Source organism: Armigeres subalbatus, chromosome 1, assembly GCF_024139115.2.
Source record: "Armigeres subalbatus isolate Guangzhou_Male chromosome 1, GZ_Asu_2, whole genome shotgun sequence".
Lineage (NCBI taxonomy): Eukaryota > Metazoa > Arthropoda > Insecta > Diptera > Culicidae > Armigeres > Armigeres subalbatus.
In genome coordinates, this window is record NC_085139.1 from 225,166,838 (window position 1) to 225,187,240 (window position 20,403).

The 20,403-nt window shown below is 47.3% G+C and overlaps 1 protein-coding gene across 2 annotated transcripts in view; it reads right to left on the bottom strand.

Annotated features, from left to right (window-relative positions):
- Window positions 1-956: 956 nt before the first annotated feature.
- Window positions 957-20,403, bottom strand: part of LOC134205831 (uncharacterized) — a 180,416-nt gene continuing 160,969 nt past the window's right edge. For both annotated transcript variants that reach the window (XM_062681449.1, XM_062681448.1), the window contains exons 3-5: window positions 3,692-3,845; window positions 3,354-3,629; window positions 957-3,292 (exon numbers count right to left, since the gene is read on the bottom strand). In XM_062681449.1, the coding sequence (XP_062537433.1) occupies window positions 1,872-3,292; window positions 3,354-3,629; window positions 3,692-3,845 (1,851 nt within the window). In that variant the 3' untranslated portion in view covers window positions 957-1,871. The remainder of the gene's footprint in view (window positions 3,293-3,353; window positions 3,630-3,691; window positions 3,846-20,403) is intronic.

Genomic DNA, 20,403 nt, shown 5'->3' on the forward strand with positions numbered 1-20,403 from the left:
ACCAGGACTGCCAAACTTTGCGTCAATCCATGAATTGACCCCGTTCCTTCTGAACGTGCTAGCGGAACCATAGTACCGGATAGTAACCATAGTAATAATAATAACTAGTAACGCTTAACCCCTTCGATTGGTGCAGCGGCTGCCCCACTCCAGTGTCCAAGCGTTAAAATCTCCTGCTATGACGACCGGCTTATGACCCACTAGGTCAGACGATAGCCTATGGATCATCTGGTTGAACTGTTCTAATGGCCACCTTCGTGGGGCATAGCAACTACAATAAAACACACCATTGATATTGGCTATCGGGTCGAGATGCGTTCGACTTCCGCCTTCCCCTACTAACCTGCTGCCAGGGATTTTCGGTCCCTTGTGCCGATGGCACAGGCCGGCTGGTACCCTCTTGCGGCCCGGTGACTTGCTCCTGGTTGGTGCCTTTCGCCTTTTTGGGCCGAAAAGTCACCTTCTCGGGTCGACGCCCTTCGGGTTCCTCTGCACCCTGATCTGCACCCTTGGCTTTGCTCTGAGCACCATCGCCTGATTGCTGCCTGAGCCGCTTTGATTTAGGCGCAGTCTTTTCTTCATTGGTCTGGTGCTGCTAGTCCGCATCCATGGGAGACCTCAACAAAACCCCCCTTGGAAAAGGGGTTTACCACCTCCATGCCTAATGCACCTTCAAAAGAATTATTTTTACCTTCACTCATTGTAACTGGGTCCCCCTTGTATTGTGACTTCTAAATTAGTTTAATATCATCACTTGGGTTTTTAGCAGAATATGCCGAAGAAAGCACACCTTGAGATGAGCCAAAATGCGAAGTGATGATGTATGAAGAACTCATGTTTGATGATGTAATAAGAATTAATCTACTATAAAAAGTGCGTTTTCGCCATGACACATGACACGGTAACGAAAAAGGATTGTTCGGATTAGTACAGTACACCGTCGCAATGCACGACTATTTTTATACAATACTGTGATTTCTTTCAACTATTGATAACAGAGTTTCCTCGCTATGCTATATTTAACTAGGCGCTGCTTTCGTCTGAATAAATCTTCACCTACACAAAGCGCAGTTCTTAACATCATACCATAAAGGGATTGTTCCAGTGGTTGATTACTTTTTCGAGGCCGTTTCCAGAGTTCGTGCCACGTATAGATCGATCAACTAGTGGAACAAACAAAACACATTAAATATATTAAATATCTTATACTTTTGCTTCTTCGTTAATTTCTTTCCGACTGCAAAACTAATTTTCACCATTAAAATTATCAATTGAGCATTGTTTTTCTGCTGGCATGCCGTCAACATGTTCATGTTTGACCTAACCTATATTTTTTCAATAAATTAGAACCTATCATAATGTTTTGCTATACTTTTCATGCATTCCATTTAGAGTAATCTTTGTTTTTGCCTGCTGGAACAAACTAAACCGCATTCAAATAACGATACATTGAGGGCATCGTTTCTAACAGTATTCACCTTGTGGTTTGTTGCGTCAAGCTTATACAAGTTTGCCGATTGCATACACTAAGGGGTCTGACGTTTTGAGCAATGTTTTCCTAGCATTTAACGTAAACAAATAAGAGAAAAACTTGTCAATACTTGTCCTATTTTTGTTGTTCCTTTGTCATAGTCCTAGCTTACGAACTAGAATTGTGTGAGTGGATTGTGTAGATTATGTGCGTGAGTTCGTTCCTTCTCGTCGATTATTGTATTTAATAAGTAAAATAAATATTGCAATAAACCCGAAAAAGAATGTGTCATTAAATGGGAAATATGAATTCGTTTTCGATTTGATAAATAGAGATGGGTTCTGTCATAGATTCGACGTATTCTGCCGTCACAGATTCTACGGAGTACGTAAGTATCGACTCACTGAGCCGTTGTGTTTATGTCCATGGAACCATGAACTCCGCCGGCTGCCATCGAGGCAGCAGCAGCCGCCGCGTGCTGCTGTCGAGTTCGGAAAAGTCTCAGCGTCATCCAGGTGGCAAAATTGTTCGGTGGAAGGTGATTGGGAGTGACTCCGCTGGCCTGTTGAGCCATGATCTCCTTTTGGAGTTGATACCGGTATAGGAGCGACCCCGCGATCAATGCTGAGATAATCGTGGCCGAAATGACCAGGATGAACAAGATGCTGAAGCCTGGCACTGGCATGCAGATTCCGTAGACGACCTCTTCGGTAATTTTGCCCTGGAAGACGGTGACAGCTTCCTGTTTACCATCCGGATTGAATGCCAAATCGGCTTCGGAAATGACGTCGTAAATACCGCTGACGCCTACGTCCGTTGAACGAATCTTCCGATCGGTTATTTTGATTGACCGGCGGACACGTTTCTTGGGCACCTCGTTGACATACAATGGATTTCGCACATCTTCAGCGTCTAGGTTTAGAGCGCGAGGTCCCGCAACGGCTGGGAGACCCATTCGCTTTTCAGCATCCATCTGTCGGGGACCGTGAGGGAACTTCTCATCTTCCGGGGTCGACTTGTGTAGTTGCTTCTGTTGGAGAGACTGCGGCTGTGGCTGATGCTGCATTTGAGGGGATGGTGGTGGTGGTGGCTGTTTCTTGAGCATCTCAGCCGGCATCATCGAGTGATCGTTGAGGAAGAGTTGTTCCAGTTCATCGAGTGGGTCTCGGTTGTGATGGTGATACTGCAGATAACCGCTGTCCTTTTTCTTCTGAATCGGTTGTAGGATTGGTTTCTTAGGCACTAGAGGTGGTGGTGGCGGTGGATGATTGGCATTCTTGTCCGTGTGAATAATGTCATCGTAGAAAACATCTTGATTACTTGAAGCAGCTTCCTCCTCATCCGACTCCTGCAAAATGTCGTTGCTGTTCTGATGGCTGTCTAAAGTGTCCTTCCGCTCAAGTAAACTGTGCAACTTTCCGGGCCCACCGTTGGTTCCGCTATGTTGACAGTGATCCAAACATCCGTGCCGACAAATCTCGACCTTGCATTTGATATGAACACTCAACGCATCAGGGAACTTGAAGGCATGGAAGAAAGCGTAAGTGATGACCGAGGCTTTGTCGTCAGGAGCACGCGCCTTTAAGAATCGTGAGATCATTTTCGGTCGAAGAACGCAGCCATACTCATCACTGAGTTTGATTACATGACCGGCTCCATCAGATGCCACACACGACTTGACTCTCATATCGAACTCCCCACGGAAGTCGTTGATCGCCACGACCAACGTCATCGTGGATCCCAGTGGAACGATTCCGCTAACGGCTGGAGCCCATGGACCCTTGCCCTGCTGAATTTCCATCCAACAATCAACATTGTCACCTGAAAGCAAACAAGACGATTATGATTTACAGATAATGCATTTGCAGTTCATCGAACAAACCTCGGAAATCAAGCTGTATCACATCAAGGTCGGCAATTACCATCGGAGGTTTGGAGGCGGTTTTTTCGTAATCGTTGAACCACTCGCACCGGAGCCGTTTGGCTTCGTCCCACACTTCCAGTAGATCCTTGTCGTACTGCACGACCACGGTATTTTCGTAGAACTGTCCATTTAGGTCGGGCTTGGTACCGCACCGTGAGTACGAAATCCGGAACGTGAAGAACGTCTTACCGGTCGACGGTGGAACGTAGATGCAGCGTGGGTCGCTGTGCTGACCTGAATCGGTTTTAGTTGCTTAGTTAACATGTGGTCGCATCAAATACTGACAAATATCTTACCCTTAGAGCTGACGATGCCCTCAAATGGTGCCGAGAAGGACAGATGTACGTCCATGTGATCCTTTCCGCACATGACTTCCAAGGCGGTTATCTGTGGCATACCATCTGGCCGTTCTACCGGCCATATTTCGTTTGCAGGGGATACCAGAGGGAACTGCAATTAGAATGTAGAAAAAGAACTAATTAATCTTTGTGAAATTAGTGAGACGACCACCATGGTCGCAGAAAGAATTTTCTTCATTTTTTTTATTGTGTTTGGAATTTCCGAAGCGACTTTTTTAGTTTTTCCTAAAGAGCCTGCATACATAAGTGGCGCAATTCGCTCCATTCAAAAACCTTGAACTCGATTGGAACAACCAATTTTACAGCAAATGCAATATTTGACATTTGACACTGCATCTCTTTGTTATTAATCCCGCCTCTGGGATCCTTCCGAAGGGAATCCTTCCGGGATTCCAAAGGGAATCCTTTCGGGATTCCGAAAGGGAATCCTTCCGGGATCCCGAAAGGGAGTCCTTCCGAGATTCCGAAAGGGAATCCTTCCGGGATTCTTAAAGGGAATCCTTCCGGGATTCCGAAAGGGAATCCTTCCGGGATTCCGAAAGGAAATCCTTCCGGGATTTCGAAAGGGAATCCTTCCGGGATTCCGAAAGGGAATCCTTCCGGGATTCCGAAAGGGAATCCTTCCGGGATTCCGAAAGGGAATCCTTCCATGATTCTGAAAGGGAATCCTTCCATGATTCTGAAAGGGAATCCTTCCATGATTCCGAAAGGGAATCCTTCCGGGATTCCGAAAGGGAATCCTTCCGGGATTCCGAAAGGAAATCCTTCCGGGATTCCGAAAGGGAATCCTTCCGGGATTCCGAAAGGGAATCCTTCCGGGATTCCGAAATGGAATCCTTCCGGGTTTTCGAAAGGGAATCCTTTCGGGATTCCTAAAGAGAATCCTTCCGAGATTTCGAAAGGGAGGCCTTCCGGGATTTTGAATGGGAGGACTTCCAGGATTCTGAATAGGAATCCTTCCGGGATTCCGAAAGAGAATCCTTCCATGATTCTGAAAGAGAATCCTTCCATGATTCCGAAAGGGAATCCTTCCGGGATTCCGAAAGGGATTCCCTTCCCTTCGGAATCCCGGAAGGATTCCCTTCGGAATCCCGGAAGGATTCCCTTCGGAATCCCGGAAGGATTCCCTTCGGAATCCCGGAAGGATTCCCTTCGAATCCGGAAGGATTCCTTCGAATCCCGGAAGGATTCCTTCGAATCGGAAGGATTCGGAAGGATTCAGAATCCCGGAAGGATTCCCGGAATCGGAAGGATTCCTTCGAATCCGGAAGGATTCCTTCGAATCGGAAGATTCCTTCGGAAATCCCGGAAGGATCCCTTCGGAATCCCGGAAGGATTCCCTTCGAATCCGGAAGGAAGGATTCCCCGGAAGGATTCCTTCGAATCCCGGAAGGTTCCTTCGAATCGGAAGGATTCCCTTTCGGAATCCCGGAAGGATTCCCTTTCGGAATCCCGGAAGGATTCCCTTTCGGAATCCCGGAAGGATTCCCTTTCGGAATCCCGGAAGGATTCCCTTTCGGAATCCCGGAAGGATTCCCTTTCGGAATCCCGGAAGGATTCCCTTTCGGAATCCCGGAAGGATTCCCTTTCGGAATCCCGGAAGGATTCCCTTTCGGAATCCCGGAAGGATTCCCTTTCGGAATCCCGGAAGGATTCCCTTTCGGAATCCCGGAAGGATTCCCTTTCGGAATCCCGGAAGGATTCCCTTTCGGAATCCCGGAAGGATTCCCTTTCGGAATCCCGGAAGGATTCCCTTTCGGAATCCCGGAAGGATTCCCTTTCGGAATCCCGGAAGGATTCCCTTTCGGAATCCCGGAAGAATTCCCTTTCGGAATCCCGAAGGATTCCCTATCGGAATCCCGGAAGGATTACCTATCGGAATCCCGGAAGGATTCCCTATCGGAATCGCGGAAGGATTCCCTTTCGGAATCCCGGAAGGATTCCCTTTCGGAATCCCGGAAGGATTCTTATTCGGAATCCCGGAAGGATTCCCTTTCGGAATCCCGAAAGGATTCCCTTTCGGAATCCCGGAAGGTTTCCCTTTCGGAATCCCGGAAGGATTCCCTTTCGGAATCCCGGAAGGATTCCCTTTCGGAATCCCAGAAGGATTCCCTTTCGGAATCCCGGAAGGATTCCCTTTCGGAATCCGGGAAGGATTCCCTTTCGGAATCCGGGAAGGATTCCCTTTCGGAATCGGAAGGATTCCCTTTCCGGAATCGGAAGGATTCCCTTTCGGAATCGGAAGGATTCCTTTCGGAATCCCGGAAGGATTCCCTTTCGGAATCCCGGAAGGATTCGCTTTCGGAATCCCGGAAGGATTCCCTTTCGGAATCCCGGAAGGATTCCCTTTCGGAATCCCGGAAGGATTCCCTTTCGGAATCATGGAAGGATTCTCTTTCAGAATCATGGAAGGATTCTCTTTCGGAATCCCGGAAGGATTCCTATTCAGAATCCCTGGGATTCCGGAAGAGAATCTTCCCGGGATTCCGAAAGGAAATCCTTCCGGGATTCCGAAAGGGAATCCTTTCGGGATTCCGAAAGGGAATCCTTCCGATTCCAGGAATCCTTCCGATTCCGAAAGGGAATCCTTCCGGGATTCGAAAGGGAATCCTTCCGGATTCGAAAGGAATCCTTCCGATTCCGAAAGGAATCCTTCCGGGATTCCGAAAGGAATCCTTCCGGGATTCAGGAATCCTTCAGGATTCGATTCAGGAATCCTTCCGGGATTCGAAAGGAATCCTTCCGGGATTCGAAAGGAATCCTTCCGGGATTCGAAAGGATCCTTCCGGGATTCGAAGGAATCTTCCGATTCCGAAAGGAATCCTCCGGGATTCCGAAAGGGAATCCTTCCGATTCGAAAGGAATCCTTCCGATTCCGAAAGGGAATCCTTCAGGATTCGAAAGGAATCCTTCCGGGATTCCGAGAAATTCCGAGGAATCCTTCCGATTCGAGGAATCCTTCCGGGATTCCGAAGGGAATCCTTCCGGGATTCCGAAGGGAATCCTTCCGGGATTCCAAAGGGAATCCTTCCGGGATTCCAAAGGGAATCCTTCTGGGATTGCGAAGGAAATCCTTCTGAGATTCCGAAGGGAGTTCTTCCGGGATTCCGAAGGGAATCCTTCCGTTCCGGGATTCCGAAGGGAATCCTTCCGGGATTCCGAAGGGAATCCTTCCGGGATTCCGAAGGGAATCCTTCCGGGATTCCGAAGGGAATCCTTCCGGGATTCCGAAGGGAATCCTTCCGGGATTCCGAAGGGAATCCTTTCGGGATTCCGAAGGGAATCCATCCGGGATTCCGAAGGGAAACCTTCCGCGATTCAATGACCCAGAAAAATGATCCAGACCCCGAAGTGCGTTTTATTTCCGGAGCTAAGGACTCGAAAGTGTTTCCGTTTATTTGCGATGCATTTAGTCGATTTTGGGTCGAGCTGGTAGCTTTTTCAGTTTCAGGAATGTCTGATGCATTTTGTTTGGACCGGAGCGAAAAGATTTCGAAAAAATTACTTATTTTATTTCGTTTGTTTGATGAGCTGGAAAATGATGTGGAAAATGACTTGCAGACCCCCCGTAGACTGCGTGGTTGGCGACGTGTAGCCATGGACCGAGCCGAATGGAGAAGACTCTTATATACCGCACAGGCCACTTCGGCCTTAGTCTGAATAAATAAATATATAATTTATTTTGTTTCACGATATCGGAGCGATATTTTGTGGCATGTGTTTAGTATTTCAATTTTTCAGAATGGGAAGGACTCCAACGCTCTGTAATTATTAACACAGTGGAGAGGACTTCAAGGCATTTTTGTTTGTTCTGGAGCGAGAAGAATTCCGGGGTAGTAATTCCTAATTTATTTGAAGCCTTGGGAGTAAGCAGTCCAAACAATTCTTTGTATTGTCAAATTCCTTGTAATTTTATTAATTTTAGAACGAGTCGAACTGCAAGGATCCCTTCTTATTTTGTTTGAAGCTTTCGAAGTGGCAAAAAAAACTCTGAGCCTTTTTTTATTCATTTTGAAACAAGAAGGACTCCAGGTTAGCATTGCAAGGAAGACTTCAAAGCAGACGAACTCATTGGATTGGATTTTTCGAATAAATTTCAAGAAGTGTTTCGGAAGAAAGTTTCGAGTTTCGAGAGAATGTTCAGGAAAAAAAGTCGGAAATCATCATCCAGGGGACTCAGAAGCTCGTGTACGATTCATTGGTAAGATTTTCATCCAAGACGTCTAGAACGCTGAAGTCTTTTGGAAGTAAAAAGTCCCAATATTTTTATGTGTTATTAATTGTAATAGAAGTTGCGACTGCGTAGTTATCTAGCGAAGAGCAAAACTACACCCATTCAAATGTTCCCCGTTTAATCCATGCCAAAGAGTTCGGACCTTCACCCCCTCTGATTTACGCCAATGCTGACAGTCAAACGAAGAAAAAAATCCATTAAAATCAGCTTTGCCCTCTTTATTGACACTTCCCGGCTGCTGATGCTGCCCCGTTGATGCCGGTGTGTCGATATGGCCTGAGAATATTCGCGCGCGCGCTGGTTCTCACAGCGACCGAATAAGTGCGTGGCAGAGAGCAAGTGAAAGACATCACACCGCGCCCGGCACATTCAGCGAAAGTTGAACTGCGAGTTTGATCTTCTTAATCTCCCTACCTGTTCTGCTGGTTCTTTCTTTGATTTTTGGCGAATTGCGTTGCCGTAAATTTCTCGGCTACGTGTCGCGACGGCTGGTCATCCAATCGGCAAATCGCTTGCCGATTTCAAAATATTTGAACATCATTCCGTACCGACGAACTGACTGTAATTATCGGGACGGTGTTTGTGGAGACTTGATGAATAAAAATCTAAGAATGGAATTGTCCAGAGTTCAAAGTGAAGAGTGGTGTTTGGGGTTCCCGGATTCTGTTCAAGTGAATAAAGTGACACGTTTTGATCATTCGTTAACCGCACATCTATTGATCCCATTTCAGCAAGCATGCAGTAAACATAACCGCAAATCATTAGCTATAGTAATACACAGAGAGTTGAGCATCTCCTACCAATTAACAATTCGTACATTTTTATAATGCTTTATAAAAATCGACATGGGACTCTTGTGCGAATCGGGGCAGAATGTATTCGTTACAATAAACAGTAATTTGGGTAACATGCTGCAAAAAGAATAAACTACGAAGAGCCTCGTCCCAGACAGCAAATTTACTTCCAATTATGTCAGCGTTTGTACACAACTGCTTCAGTAAATTCAAATTACCCCTCGAAGTCTCATAACTATTTTGCATGCCAATTCGCCACCGTTCGTTCCCTTGAGTGTGAAAGTCCCACAATAAAGAACTCACCTGCACAAGAGGAGCGGCGATGATTAATGCATTTAGACACAAGAAATATTCATATCTTGTAAGCGATGAGCGATACAATAGAGGAGCACAGGAACAATAAGAAATGTGCAATGACTGACAGGAAGCGGCAGGTAGGCGGTTTGTAGTGCGACAAAGCTACCCCGCCGCAAGCGAATTTGCCTTGACCTGTCCCGACTGTGGCTTGGCTAGACAACATAATTTTCCATGGATCGGCGCTTTATTTATCGTGTTGGTGTTATTATGCTCAAATGACTGGCTGCAGGTTCCGCGGTGGCGACTTACTAGAATCCGTTTTCGTGCAAGATTTTGTCTTCTTAAGTTTTGTATTACCACAGACAAACAGACGTAACACTAGAGAAATTACCTTCGACCATGACTTTAACGATCAATTCGAATTTGATTGATTGTGCGTTTCACAACTAGAGGCGCTAGCGTCGTAATTCTTCGAGTTTGACATTTCACTCCAGCGCCTTCTGGTGACAATGTCATACGAAACGTTGTTTCGTATAACATGCTCGCAAGATGGTGGTACAGACACAGAGAACAGACGTTCATCTTCATTCGCGTGCTTGTGTAAAAGTTTGTACTGGTCATTTTAAAGTATGTCGTTATGCCCCCGTTGCGCGGTGCTAGTGTGCTGATAAATATGGTTAAAATTTGCCGTGTTTTACTTTTTTAGCGCTAGTGTTTATTCCGAATTGATCCTAGGCTCGCTCCTAGGTGGCAGCACTACATTGTTTATGTAGTGTATGCCAACGCCATCACTTAGTGAAATTGAGTTTTTATGTCGGGCAGCCTGCGTTGGCGGTGCTGAGGTGCGATTTAAATCTTTACACACGTTTTTAACGAAATTTTGTTCGAGCATCCATGTCTGTTCTCTGTGGTACAGAAGTTGGGCGATCAATTTTTCAGAAAAATGTTCAAGCTGTTACGTCTGTTTGTCTGTGGAATTACTTTTCTTCATTCCACGTCGAGCATCCGTGCGAGACGGTTGTAAGTCCGCGTACGGTCTGCTTCTCATTCGGTTTTTTTTCCTGAAGTACAGGTAGTGGTTTTTTTCCGAAAGTGTTTTGAAGCATAGTGCTTGAGTGGAAGTGGTGCTTAGCTGTAGCAGTTAAGTAGCCATTTCGTTGGTTTTGCAACTACGCAAAACTTTGCAGTTTATTCGGCGTTCATCGCAGGCGCAGGCATCATCGTCCCACGCCGACAGTCATCATCCATCGTGCGTCTCCACCAACACAGACGCTGCCGTCCTACCACCATCCATCCACCCAGTTACAGTGTTGGGTGCGGCGAGAACATCGCTTCGACCGCACCACCAGCTAGTGTGTGCTGCCAGAACTGTTAGCCGGCAACACAGCAGTGCGAACGCAAGTATTTAATTGAGCTCCCTCTCATTGTTCCCCTCTCTTCTCCATCTTATTGGAATAGTTTTTTTCTTTCTTTGTTACTCGTCTTCCCCTCTGTCCCAAATCATTATTTTGTTTGTGTGTGTGTTTTTTTTTCAGCCCTTGTGATAATTGTTTAGTTTTAAAAGAGATTGTGCCTCGCTGCAGCGGCGCATTTCGTGTCCGCAATGCGCGAAGGCGAAGTTGGCGGGGGTACTTCGTATTCCATGTCAGATGTTTCGTTGCATTCGGGTGTTCCAAACCAAAACGAAATGGACACCAGCAACGCTAAAATTTCCTCTACGAGCCCCCGTCCCAAGGTCTACCCTCACGACTCTAGTGGGCCGTATGTTGTTTTCTTTCGACCCAAAGGCAAACGTTTGAATATCAGCCAGATTAGCAAAGATCTGGAAAAGCGATTTTCGTCTGTCACGACCATTGACATGGTTGGGTCCAGTAAACTCCGTGTCACGGTCAGTGATCGCAAACAGGCCAACGAGATTGTCACCTGTGAGCTTTTCACTCTCGAATATAGGGTGTATTTACCGTCAGCAGTGTGTGAGATCGCGGGGGTGGTGACGGAGGGAAGTATGACATGCGACGATTTGAAACAAGGTTTCGGTCGTTTCAAGAACGTTTCTTTGCCTCCTGTTGCGATACTGGATTGCAATCAAATGTATTCGGTGTCGCAGGAGGGAGAGAAGCTGTATGTACCGAAGGTGATGAATTGTGTTAATTGCAAGCAGCTGGGCCACACCGCTCAGTACTGTTGCAATAAACCTCGCTGTGCATCATGCGGAGAGAAGCACGTGGAGGGCGCGTGCAAGACGGCACCGAAATGTGTCTATTGTAACGAAAGCCCTCCACATGCTCTTGAAGCTTGCCCAATGTACATACAGCAGCGAATCCACCAGAAGCGGTCTCTTCAGCAACGTTCTCGGCGAAGTTACGCCGAAATGTTGAGGAAGGCCACTCCTCCACTCTTTTCTGACACCATCTACTCGTCTCTTCCTTTGGACGATCAAGGTAGCTCTGACTCCGAGGTTGGAAATGGGGTTCCCTTTGTTTTCAATGGCTCAACGAGGAAGAGAATAAAACAGAGCCAGCGACCCTCAAAAAAGCCTAGAAAACAGCCTCAAAGTGAGCCCCAATCCAACATGGTCAAATTCAAAGCGGGTGGAAATACTCAAAAACGTTCAACTTTTGTGGTTTCACATCGGGATGATCGAGAGTTTCCACCGCTTCCGGGAACATCTAAAATCCCAGATGCCCCATTTTGTGCGATTTCTAAGCCAGAAAGAGAGCATACAGAGCGAGAAGAAGAACACCCGAGCGGTCCAATGTTCACACTTTTTGGCATCGTGGAGCTCATCCTTAACTTCTTCGATGCTTCCGACCCCGTGAAGAACATGGTCAAAACTGTTCTTCCTATTCTGACTTCTCTGCTGAAGCAGCTGGCTTCAAAAATGCCCCTCCTCGAGTCATTTGTATCCTTCGATGGCTAACTTAGTCAATGAGGGTAACATGATTTCGATTCTACAGTGGAACTGTCGAAGTATTCTTCCAAAATTAGATATTTTTAAGTTTTAGCTAACAAATTACAATGCGATGCTTTTGCTTTATGTGAAACATGGCTAACACCAGATGTGAACCTTCATTTTCCTGATTTCAACATAATCCGCCGCGATCGGGCAAATCGATATGGAGGGTGCTTTAGGATCAAAAACAGCACTCCTTCTATAGAGTCGATCTTGCGCCGATGTCTGGCACCGAAGCTGTCGCATGTCAGGTGACTATTCGAGGAAAAGACCTCAGTATCGCCTCGATATATCTTCCTCCAAACACCGCGATATCTCGAAGAGATCTCTCGCACATCTGCTCGGTTATGCCCGAGCCACGGTTGCTCCTGGGAGATTTTAACTCCCACGGAACAGGCTGGGGGGAACTGTACGACGACAACCGTTCATCAATGATATACGACCTCTGCGACGACTTCAATATGTCAATTTTGAATACAGGAGAAGTTCCACGAGTGACTCCTCCAGCAAGAGATAGCCGTCTAGATCTTTCCATTTGTTCGAGCTCATTATCGTTGGACTGTACTTGGAAGGTGGTCCAAGATCCCCATGGTAGTGATCATTTGCCGATCGAAGTTTCGATTTCCAATGGACATAAGCAATCTGCTTCCATCGATCTTTCATATGACCTCACGAAGCACATCGATTGGGGCAAATATGCGGACGCCATCAGCCATGGCATACAGTCGATAGAAGCACTTCCCCCGCGGGAAGAGTACAAGTTTCTATCGCAGTTGATTCTTGAAAGCGCTCTTCAGGCACAACGTCGGCCGGTGCCAGGAGCTTCGGTTCGTAGGAAACCCTACAGTCCGTGGTGGGACATCGAGTGTACGCAACTTTATCGCGAGAAATCCGCCGCGTTCAAAGAATTTCGGAAACACGGGGCGATCGTTCTTCACAAACGATACACCGCGCTCGAAATCCAGTTCAAGAAACTGGTCAAAGTGAAGAAGCGCGGATATTGGCGCACTTTTGTTGAAGGTTTATCGCGCGAGACTTCAATGAAAACTCTGTGGACCGTCGGGAGAAGAATGCGCAACGCGTCGTCCGTAAACGAAGATCGTGAAAGCTCGTCGCGGTGGATACTTGACTTCGCAAAGAAAGTTTGTCCGGATTCGGTACCGGTGAGGCAAGAGCTACGTGATGCTTTTGCAGACAGGGATGATATGGATCGTCCCTTTTCGATGATTGAATTCTCACTTGCTCTCCTTTCATGTAACAATTCCGCTCCAGGGATGGATAGAATCAGGTTCAATTTGCTCAAAAACCTCCCAGACGTCGCGAAGAGGCGCTTATTGAACTTGTTCAATCAGTTACTGGAGTGCAACATTGTTCCGGATGATTGGAGGAAGTGAGGGTGATAGCCATCCAGAAGCCCGGAAAACCCGCGTCGGATTGTAACTCGTATCGCCCCATCGCGATGCTGTCATGTCTTCGGAAGCTGTTGGAGAAGATGATTCTCTTCCGGCTAGACAAATGGGTTGAATCGAATAGTTTGTTGTCAGATACACAGTTTGGTTTCCGCAGGGGCAAGGGAACGAACGACTGTCTTGCGTTGCTTTCTTCAGAAATTCAGCTTACTTTCGCTAAAAAGAGCAAATGGGCTCAGTGTTTTTGGACATTAAGGGGGCTTTTGATTCAGTTTGCGTCGATGTCTTATCTGACAAACTCCACGAGTGTGGACTTTCACCAATTTTGAACAACTATTTGTACAATTTGTTGTCAGAGAAGCGTATGAGTTTTTCTCATGGTGACTCGGCAACTTCACGAATTAGCTACATGGGTCTCACCCAGGGCTCATGTTTGAGACCCCTACTTTACAATTTTTACGTCATAGACATCGATGAATATCTCATGCCAAATTGCTCGTTAAGACAGCTTGCGGATGACTGCGTTGCATCCGTTCCGAGGCCAACCGCAATTGATCTGCAAGGACCATTGTAAGATATTTTGGACAATTTGTCCACTTAGGCTACGAAGCTGGGTATCTAATTCTCTCCGGAGAAAACTGAGATGGTTGTCTTTTCAAAAGAACATAAGCCGGCAAAGTTCCCGCTCCAACTAATGGGAAAGACAATCACTCATAGCATGTCATCTTAATACCTCTGGGTATGGTTCGACTCGAAATGCACCTTCGGGAAGCACAATGTGTATCTGACAAAAAATGCCAGAAACGGATCAACTTCATGCGATCAATAACCGGAACATGGTGGGGAGCGCATCCCGAAGATCTTATGACGTTGTATAGAACAACCATTTTGTCGGTCCTCGAATACGGTAGTTTCTGCTTCCAGTCCGCGGCTAAAACACACATGCTGAAGCTTCAAAGGATTCAGTACCGCTGTCTCCGTATCGCGTTAGGATGTATGAATTCGACACATACAATGAGCTTGGAAGTACTTGCGGGAGTACTGCCACTAACAGATCGTTTCGCGGAATTATCGCTCCGGTTCCTCATCCACTGTGAGGTTCTCAATCCATTGGTCATTGATAACTTCGAGAAGCTGCTCGAACAAAACCCTCAATCTCGATTCATGAGTATTTACCACTGGTACATAACGCTGGAGGTAAGCCCTTCTTCGGTAGATACCAATTGTGCTAACTTCTTAGACTCTTACAGTTCCTCTGTTACTTTTGATCTGTCCATGAAGCAGGAGGTTCATGGAATACCAGACTTTCTGTGTGCGGAGGTCATACCTCCATTATTTGCAAGCAAATACGGGCACGCCAGTGAGGAGAGAAGCTTTTTTACAGACGGGTCAAAAATTGATGACTCCACTGGTTTCGGTGTTTTCAACGTTTTTCATAGTGCCTACTTTAAGCTCAAAGAGCCTTGTTCCGTGTATACTGCTGAGCTAGCAGCTATACACTATTCACTCGAACAAATCGCATCCCTACCTCCTGACCACTTTTTCATCTTCACCGACAGTCTAAGTTCATTGGAGGCTGTTCGGTCAATGAAACCGGTGAAGCACTCAGCGTATCTCCTGAAGGGGATAAGGAAAGCTTTGAGTGCTCTATCGAAACGGTCATTCACAATCACCATGGCTTGGGTCCCTTCTCATTGCTCGATCCCGGGAAATGAGAAAGCGGACTCTTTGGCTAAGGTGGGCGCTATGGAAGGTGATATTTACGATCGGAAAATCACCTTCGATGAATTTTTCACATTAGTTCGTCAGGAAACCTTGAACAGCTGGCAACAGAAATGGACAAATGGGGAGTTGGGTAGATGGCTGTATTCAATTCGCCCGCAGGTGTCGAAGCGTCCATGGTTCAAAAAATTTAATATGGGACGAGACTTCATTCGAACCATGTGTCGTCTAATGTCCAATCACTACACTCTAAATGCACATCTTTTCAGAGTGGGGCTCTCGGAAGGAAATCTCTGTGTTTGCGGCGAGGATTATCAGGACATCGATCATGTCGTGTGGGCGTGCGAGGAGCATCGTGGCCCCAGATCTGCGCTAACTGAACATCTCCGGGTCCGAGGAAAACAACCGAAGCCTATTAGGGAAGTGTTGTCGGGCCTTGATCTCGAGTACATGTCCCTGGTCCACCAATTTTTGAAAGTTGCTGGTGTAAAACTGTAATCATTGCCTGCCCATTCCCTTGTCTGTCGTACCCCATATCGAATGTCTTCCTCTTGTTGTACATTTCCATGTCTGTCGTTAATCCCTTCCGTATGTCTTCCTCTCGTCGTTGTCTCCCAAAAAAAGTTTGTTTGTCCCGTTACAGATGTAAAAATGCGAGGAATGTCAACTTTGTGAACATCAGCATCGTAATTACTTAAGCACTCTAAAATCCTTTCCTTTCCTACTGTATTATTGTATTCCCTAACCTCGACTAAACCGCGAGTCTTTCGGTTCCCCAAAACTAACACTATGTATAAGAATCAAGAAATGTATTGTTAAACTTGATTTCGGCTCCGTAACGCTTCACGGCAAATGAGCCTTCCAAATAAACGAAATATAAAAAAAAAAATTACTTTTCTTAAGAACTTTCTTGAGGTATTAATAAGAAAAAAAATATATGTATAAAATTTGTTATCCTTAATAGAAACTAAAACTCAAAGGTGCAGCCCAATCGGGTTGTACGCAACGGTGACGTAGGACTTGCGTACTCAGCACGTAATGGGCGGGGCTGTCTGGGTTAACAAATGCGCAAAATACTAGCTTCTTCTTCTTCATCATCATTGGCATTACATCTCCCACTGGGACCCTCTCAGCATGGTCTCAGCATAGGAACCCTAATCTTACCGCACGGCTGAGGAGGGCAAAATACTAGCTATCAGATGCAAATTTTATATCAGTTCCAGCTCGTGACAGCAGCGCTTACGGACGTGCTTTTTGCAAGGGATACGTTCGCCTGTCACTGGCGAACAAAGCTCGTGCACTCTGCATCGAAGCTTAGAACCGGTATTAGGGCGCGATCGTTAATGCGAACAAATTTATGTTCGGTTAGTAACTGCAAATAAATTGTTTTTTGAGGCCCTATAATCAAGCAGGTATCTCAAGCATACCACATCGTTTAATTGTTGCATGATTGAGTGTTTGATTTTGATAAAATATCGAAAACAAAAGTGTGCATAAAAATTGCCTCGTCATACTAAAAAGGTGGTAGAGAATTAACACTGTTGTTTACATTTTAGAACCAAATCCAGATGTCGCACATGTCGGGGTAGGGCTTCAGTGCCCCGCCTTCTCCCCCTGGCTTTTACTCGCGCATTTTTGAAGTGTTTTTTTTTCTCGTTCGTTATTTATTTACGTTTTCGTCGCGTTGGCGTTATTTTCTTCCGGACCCGTCAAGCGCACTCAGTGGCCGAGTCGCTCGCGGGAAAAGTGCATAAGCGCACTACTCTTGGAGGCGTGGGTAACCCCTCCAAGTAGCTTTTGCAGAGCAACGTGATCTTGCCGTTGCCGCTTGATGACGCCGGCAATCCGCCGAAAAAAAGAAGAAGCAGCAATCGCAGCTGCCAACCTGAGCGGAAGGATAAGTGCCCGCCTATGTTTGTGAATGACGATCCGCCAGATTTGCGCACGAAAATTCACAAGTTAATCGATAAAGGGCTTAAATGTACATTTTGGCTCTGAAGCGAGGGCGTGAAAGTGATGCCGGTCAACAAGGACTACCATAAATTCGTCGTGGAGTTCCTCAAGGTCCACAAGTATGAGTACTACACTCATGACCACCCCGGCACGAAGCCGCTCTAGGCGTTGCTGCGAGGACTCCACGACATGAAGGAGGAAGAGCTCCAAGCAGAGCTTGAAAGTTGCGGACTGAAGCCAATAGCCGTGCACAAGATCGCTCGTCACGACAAGGCGAGAAGATATCGCGACCAGCTTTACCTGATCCATCTGGAGCATGGCTCCACTGCCTGGAAGGACATGAAACTGGTTGGCGTTATGAATTACACCGTCGTCGTCGGGAGCGATATCGGGCAGTGCACCGTGACATCACGCAATGCACCAACTGCTTCAATTTCGGGCACGGCACCAGAAACTACCGCATGAAGCCGCGTTGCAATAAGTGTGGTGAACCCTATCCGACTGACGAGTGTGACAAAATGGTGGTGACCGATCCCAAGTGCGCCAACTGTGGCGACAAACATCGGGCCACCACAAAGGGCTGCCCAAAGCGAGCCGAGTTTCTGAAAATCCGGAAGAAGGCTTCCACCAGGACCCTTTCAAAGAAGAACCGTGTTCCTGTAATAAACGAGGTGAACTTTCCAGCCATCCTTACGGACGTGCTTTTTGCAAGGGATACGTTCGCCTGTCACTGGCGAACAAAGCTCGTGTACTCTGCATCGAAGCTTAGAACCGGTAGGCTCCCCGTCGTGTGATTCCAATACTCCCACCGTCACAGCCGCACAAGCGACTGGCAGCGGCAGCTGCGTCGGTTTAAGCTCCAGCACCGTCGGCACCTTCCACCAGCAAATGGCCCCCGCTCCCTCCTCCTGGGTTACGTCGACAGTGGGAGAACGAAGCCGTCCCATCGGAAGCATCTGCTCCGGAACAACTGATGCCGATCTTCGCTCAGCTCGTCAGTCGGCTGCGCGGCTGCAAAACCCGTTTCGACCAGGTCTGCACTCTTGGCATGTTCATCATTGAAAATGGCTGCTAGGGTGGGCCTAGTCAACTGGAACGCTTGCTCGCTAAAGAGCAAAACAATTGAGCTGAAGGATTTCCTTGAGGAGAAGGAAATAGACGTGGCGTTCATCACCGAAACGCACCTTAAACCGGAGGTGAACGTCAACATCCCGGACTTTCGCATCGTGCGACTCGACCAGCCGACCAGGGGAGGCGGTGTGACCATCGATCTTCGCTACAACATTAACTGTCGTCTGATCCCAATCTTCCAGCTCAGTGTCATCGAGGCCATCGGTGTCGAAATCACCACTTCTGTCGGCAAAATCGCGTTCATCGCGGCGTACTGTCCAACGCAAGCCAAAGCCGGCGATGGATCATCGGTCAGTATATCATTGCCGGCGACCTAAATGCCAAGCATCAAGCCTGGCGCAACGATCGCGGCAATCGAAACGGCACCATCTAGAGCAACAACATGGAGGAAGGCCACTACATGATGCTGAGCCCGGATTCCCACACTCGGCTGCGTCGGTCCGGTGTCCACGCAACCCTTGACCTCTACATAACAAACATGAACGACTACGTCTCACAGCCGGTCGTCTACCAGGAGCTCAGTTCGGATCACTATCCGGTGGTGGCGGAAGTGGGCTCCTCGGTCAATCGGCACCAGCAGTTACGGCGAAACTACCATCGAGTGAACTGGCAGCGGTTCCAGCAGTGCGTCGACAACACCATCAATTACGAGGTGCGTCCGGAGACGCCGGAAAGTATCGACCGCCAGCTGTGCGCCATCGAAGAGGCAATCTCGGTGGCCAGAGAGCAGCATGTCCCGACGGCTCGGCAGGTAAGCAACTCCTTAAACATCGATACACGATTTGATTCGATTGCGGAATGTCACTTGCAGACAGTTTCAGCGTACTGGACTGCTTAGCTTAAGGCACGCTGCAATCGAATCACAAAAATTATCAAGGTCAGAATGGTGGACCTCAAAAATAATGACTTCTCGAATAAGATCCGCACTCTCCCAGATTATGGTAAGCCGTAATGAAAAATGACCAAAATACTAAAATCCAAGCCTCGGCCCATTCCACCTTTGATCCCACTAGACAATAATGGCTCTAAGGATCGCTTGATAACTCCTGCAGAGAAGGTCGCTGAAATAGGTCGTCACTTTGTCAGCTCACACAATCTTGGGCAGAACATCGTCAGTCCACACGAAGCAGCAATTAACGAGCATGCTAACAACATCCATTTAATTCCCACCGACTTCTCGGAGGAGTTGGAGATCTCAGCTGGCGAATTGACGGCCTATATCAAATCGTCGAAGATCATGAAGGCCCCAGGGTTCGACAGCATCCTGAATCTCGAGCTACAACACATGAGTACTCCGTTCTTTGAGCTCCTCTCGCTGATCTTTAATCAGTGTCTCCGGCTCAGCTACTTCCCATCGTCCTGGAAGTCAGTGAAAGTCATCCCCATCCGGAAGCCTGGCAAGGATTCTTCCTCTCCCAAAAGTTATCGTCCCATCAGCCTTCTCTCAGGATTATCTAAGCTATTCGAAAAAGCTATTCATCACCGGTTACTTGAGTCCGCCGAAAATCTCAACATCTTGCTCGAGGAACAGTTTGGATTCCGGCGCTGTCGATCAACTGTACACCAACTGACTCGAGTTACCAACGTCGTCAGACGGAACACGTTTGTCTCAAAAACATCCGCCATGCCCTTACTCGATGTCGAGAAGGCATTTGACAATGTATGGCATGATGGCCTGGTGTACAAACTACAACGCTACAATCTTCCTAGCTACCTGGTGAAAATCAACAACAATTACCTGTCGGCAATTGCATTCCAGATCTCAATCAGTGGAGCGAGATCCAATGCGCACAACATCGTCGCAGGCGTTCCCCAGGGCAGTATCCGCGGGTCCCTGCTTTTCAATATGTTCACCTCCGACATGAAATAACCTCCAGAAGGCGGCATTCTGTCTCTGTTCGCAGATGACACCTCCATCGTCTACAACGGTAGAGTGATCAGAGCGCTACTGGCAAAACTACAACGAGGCCTGGATGCCCTGACAGAGTACCTCACCCGCTGGATGATATGTATCAACGCGGCGAAGAGCCAGGTCATTATTTTCCCCCACTCTAAATCCCCTAAACATGTTCCGCCTGGGGACTGTAAAATCATCCTCAATGGTACGACTGTGGAATGGGCCAATAAGGCCGACTACCTTGGCTTGACCCTCGACA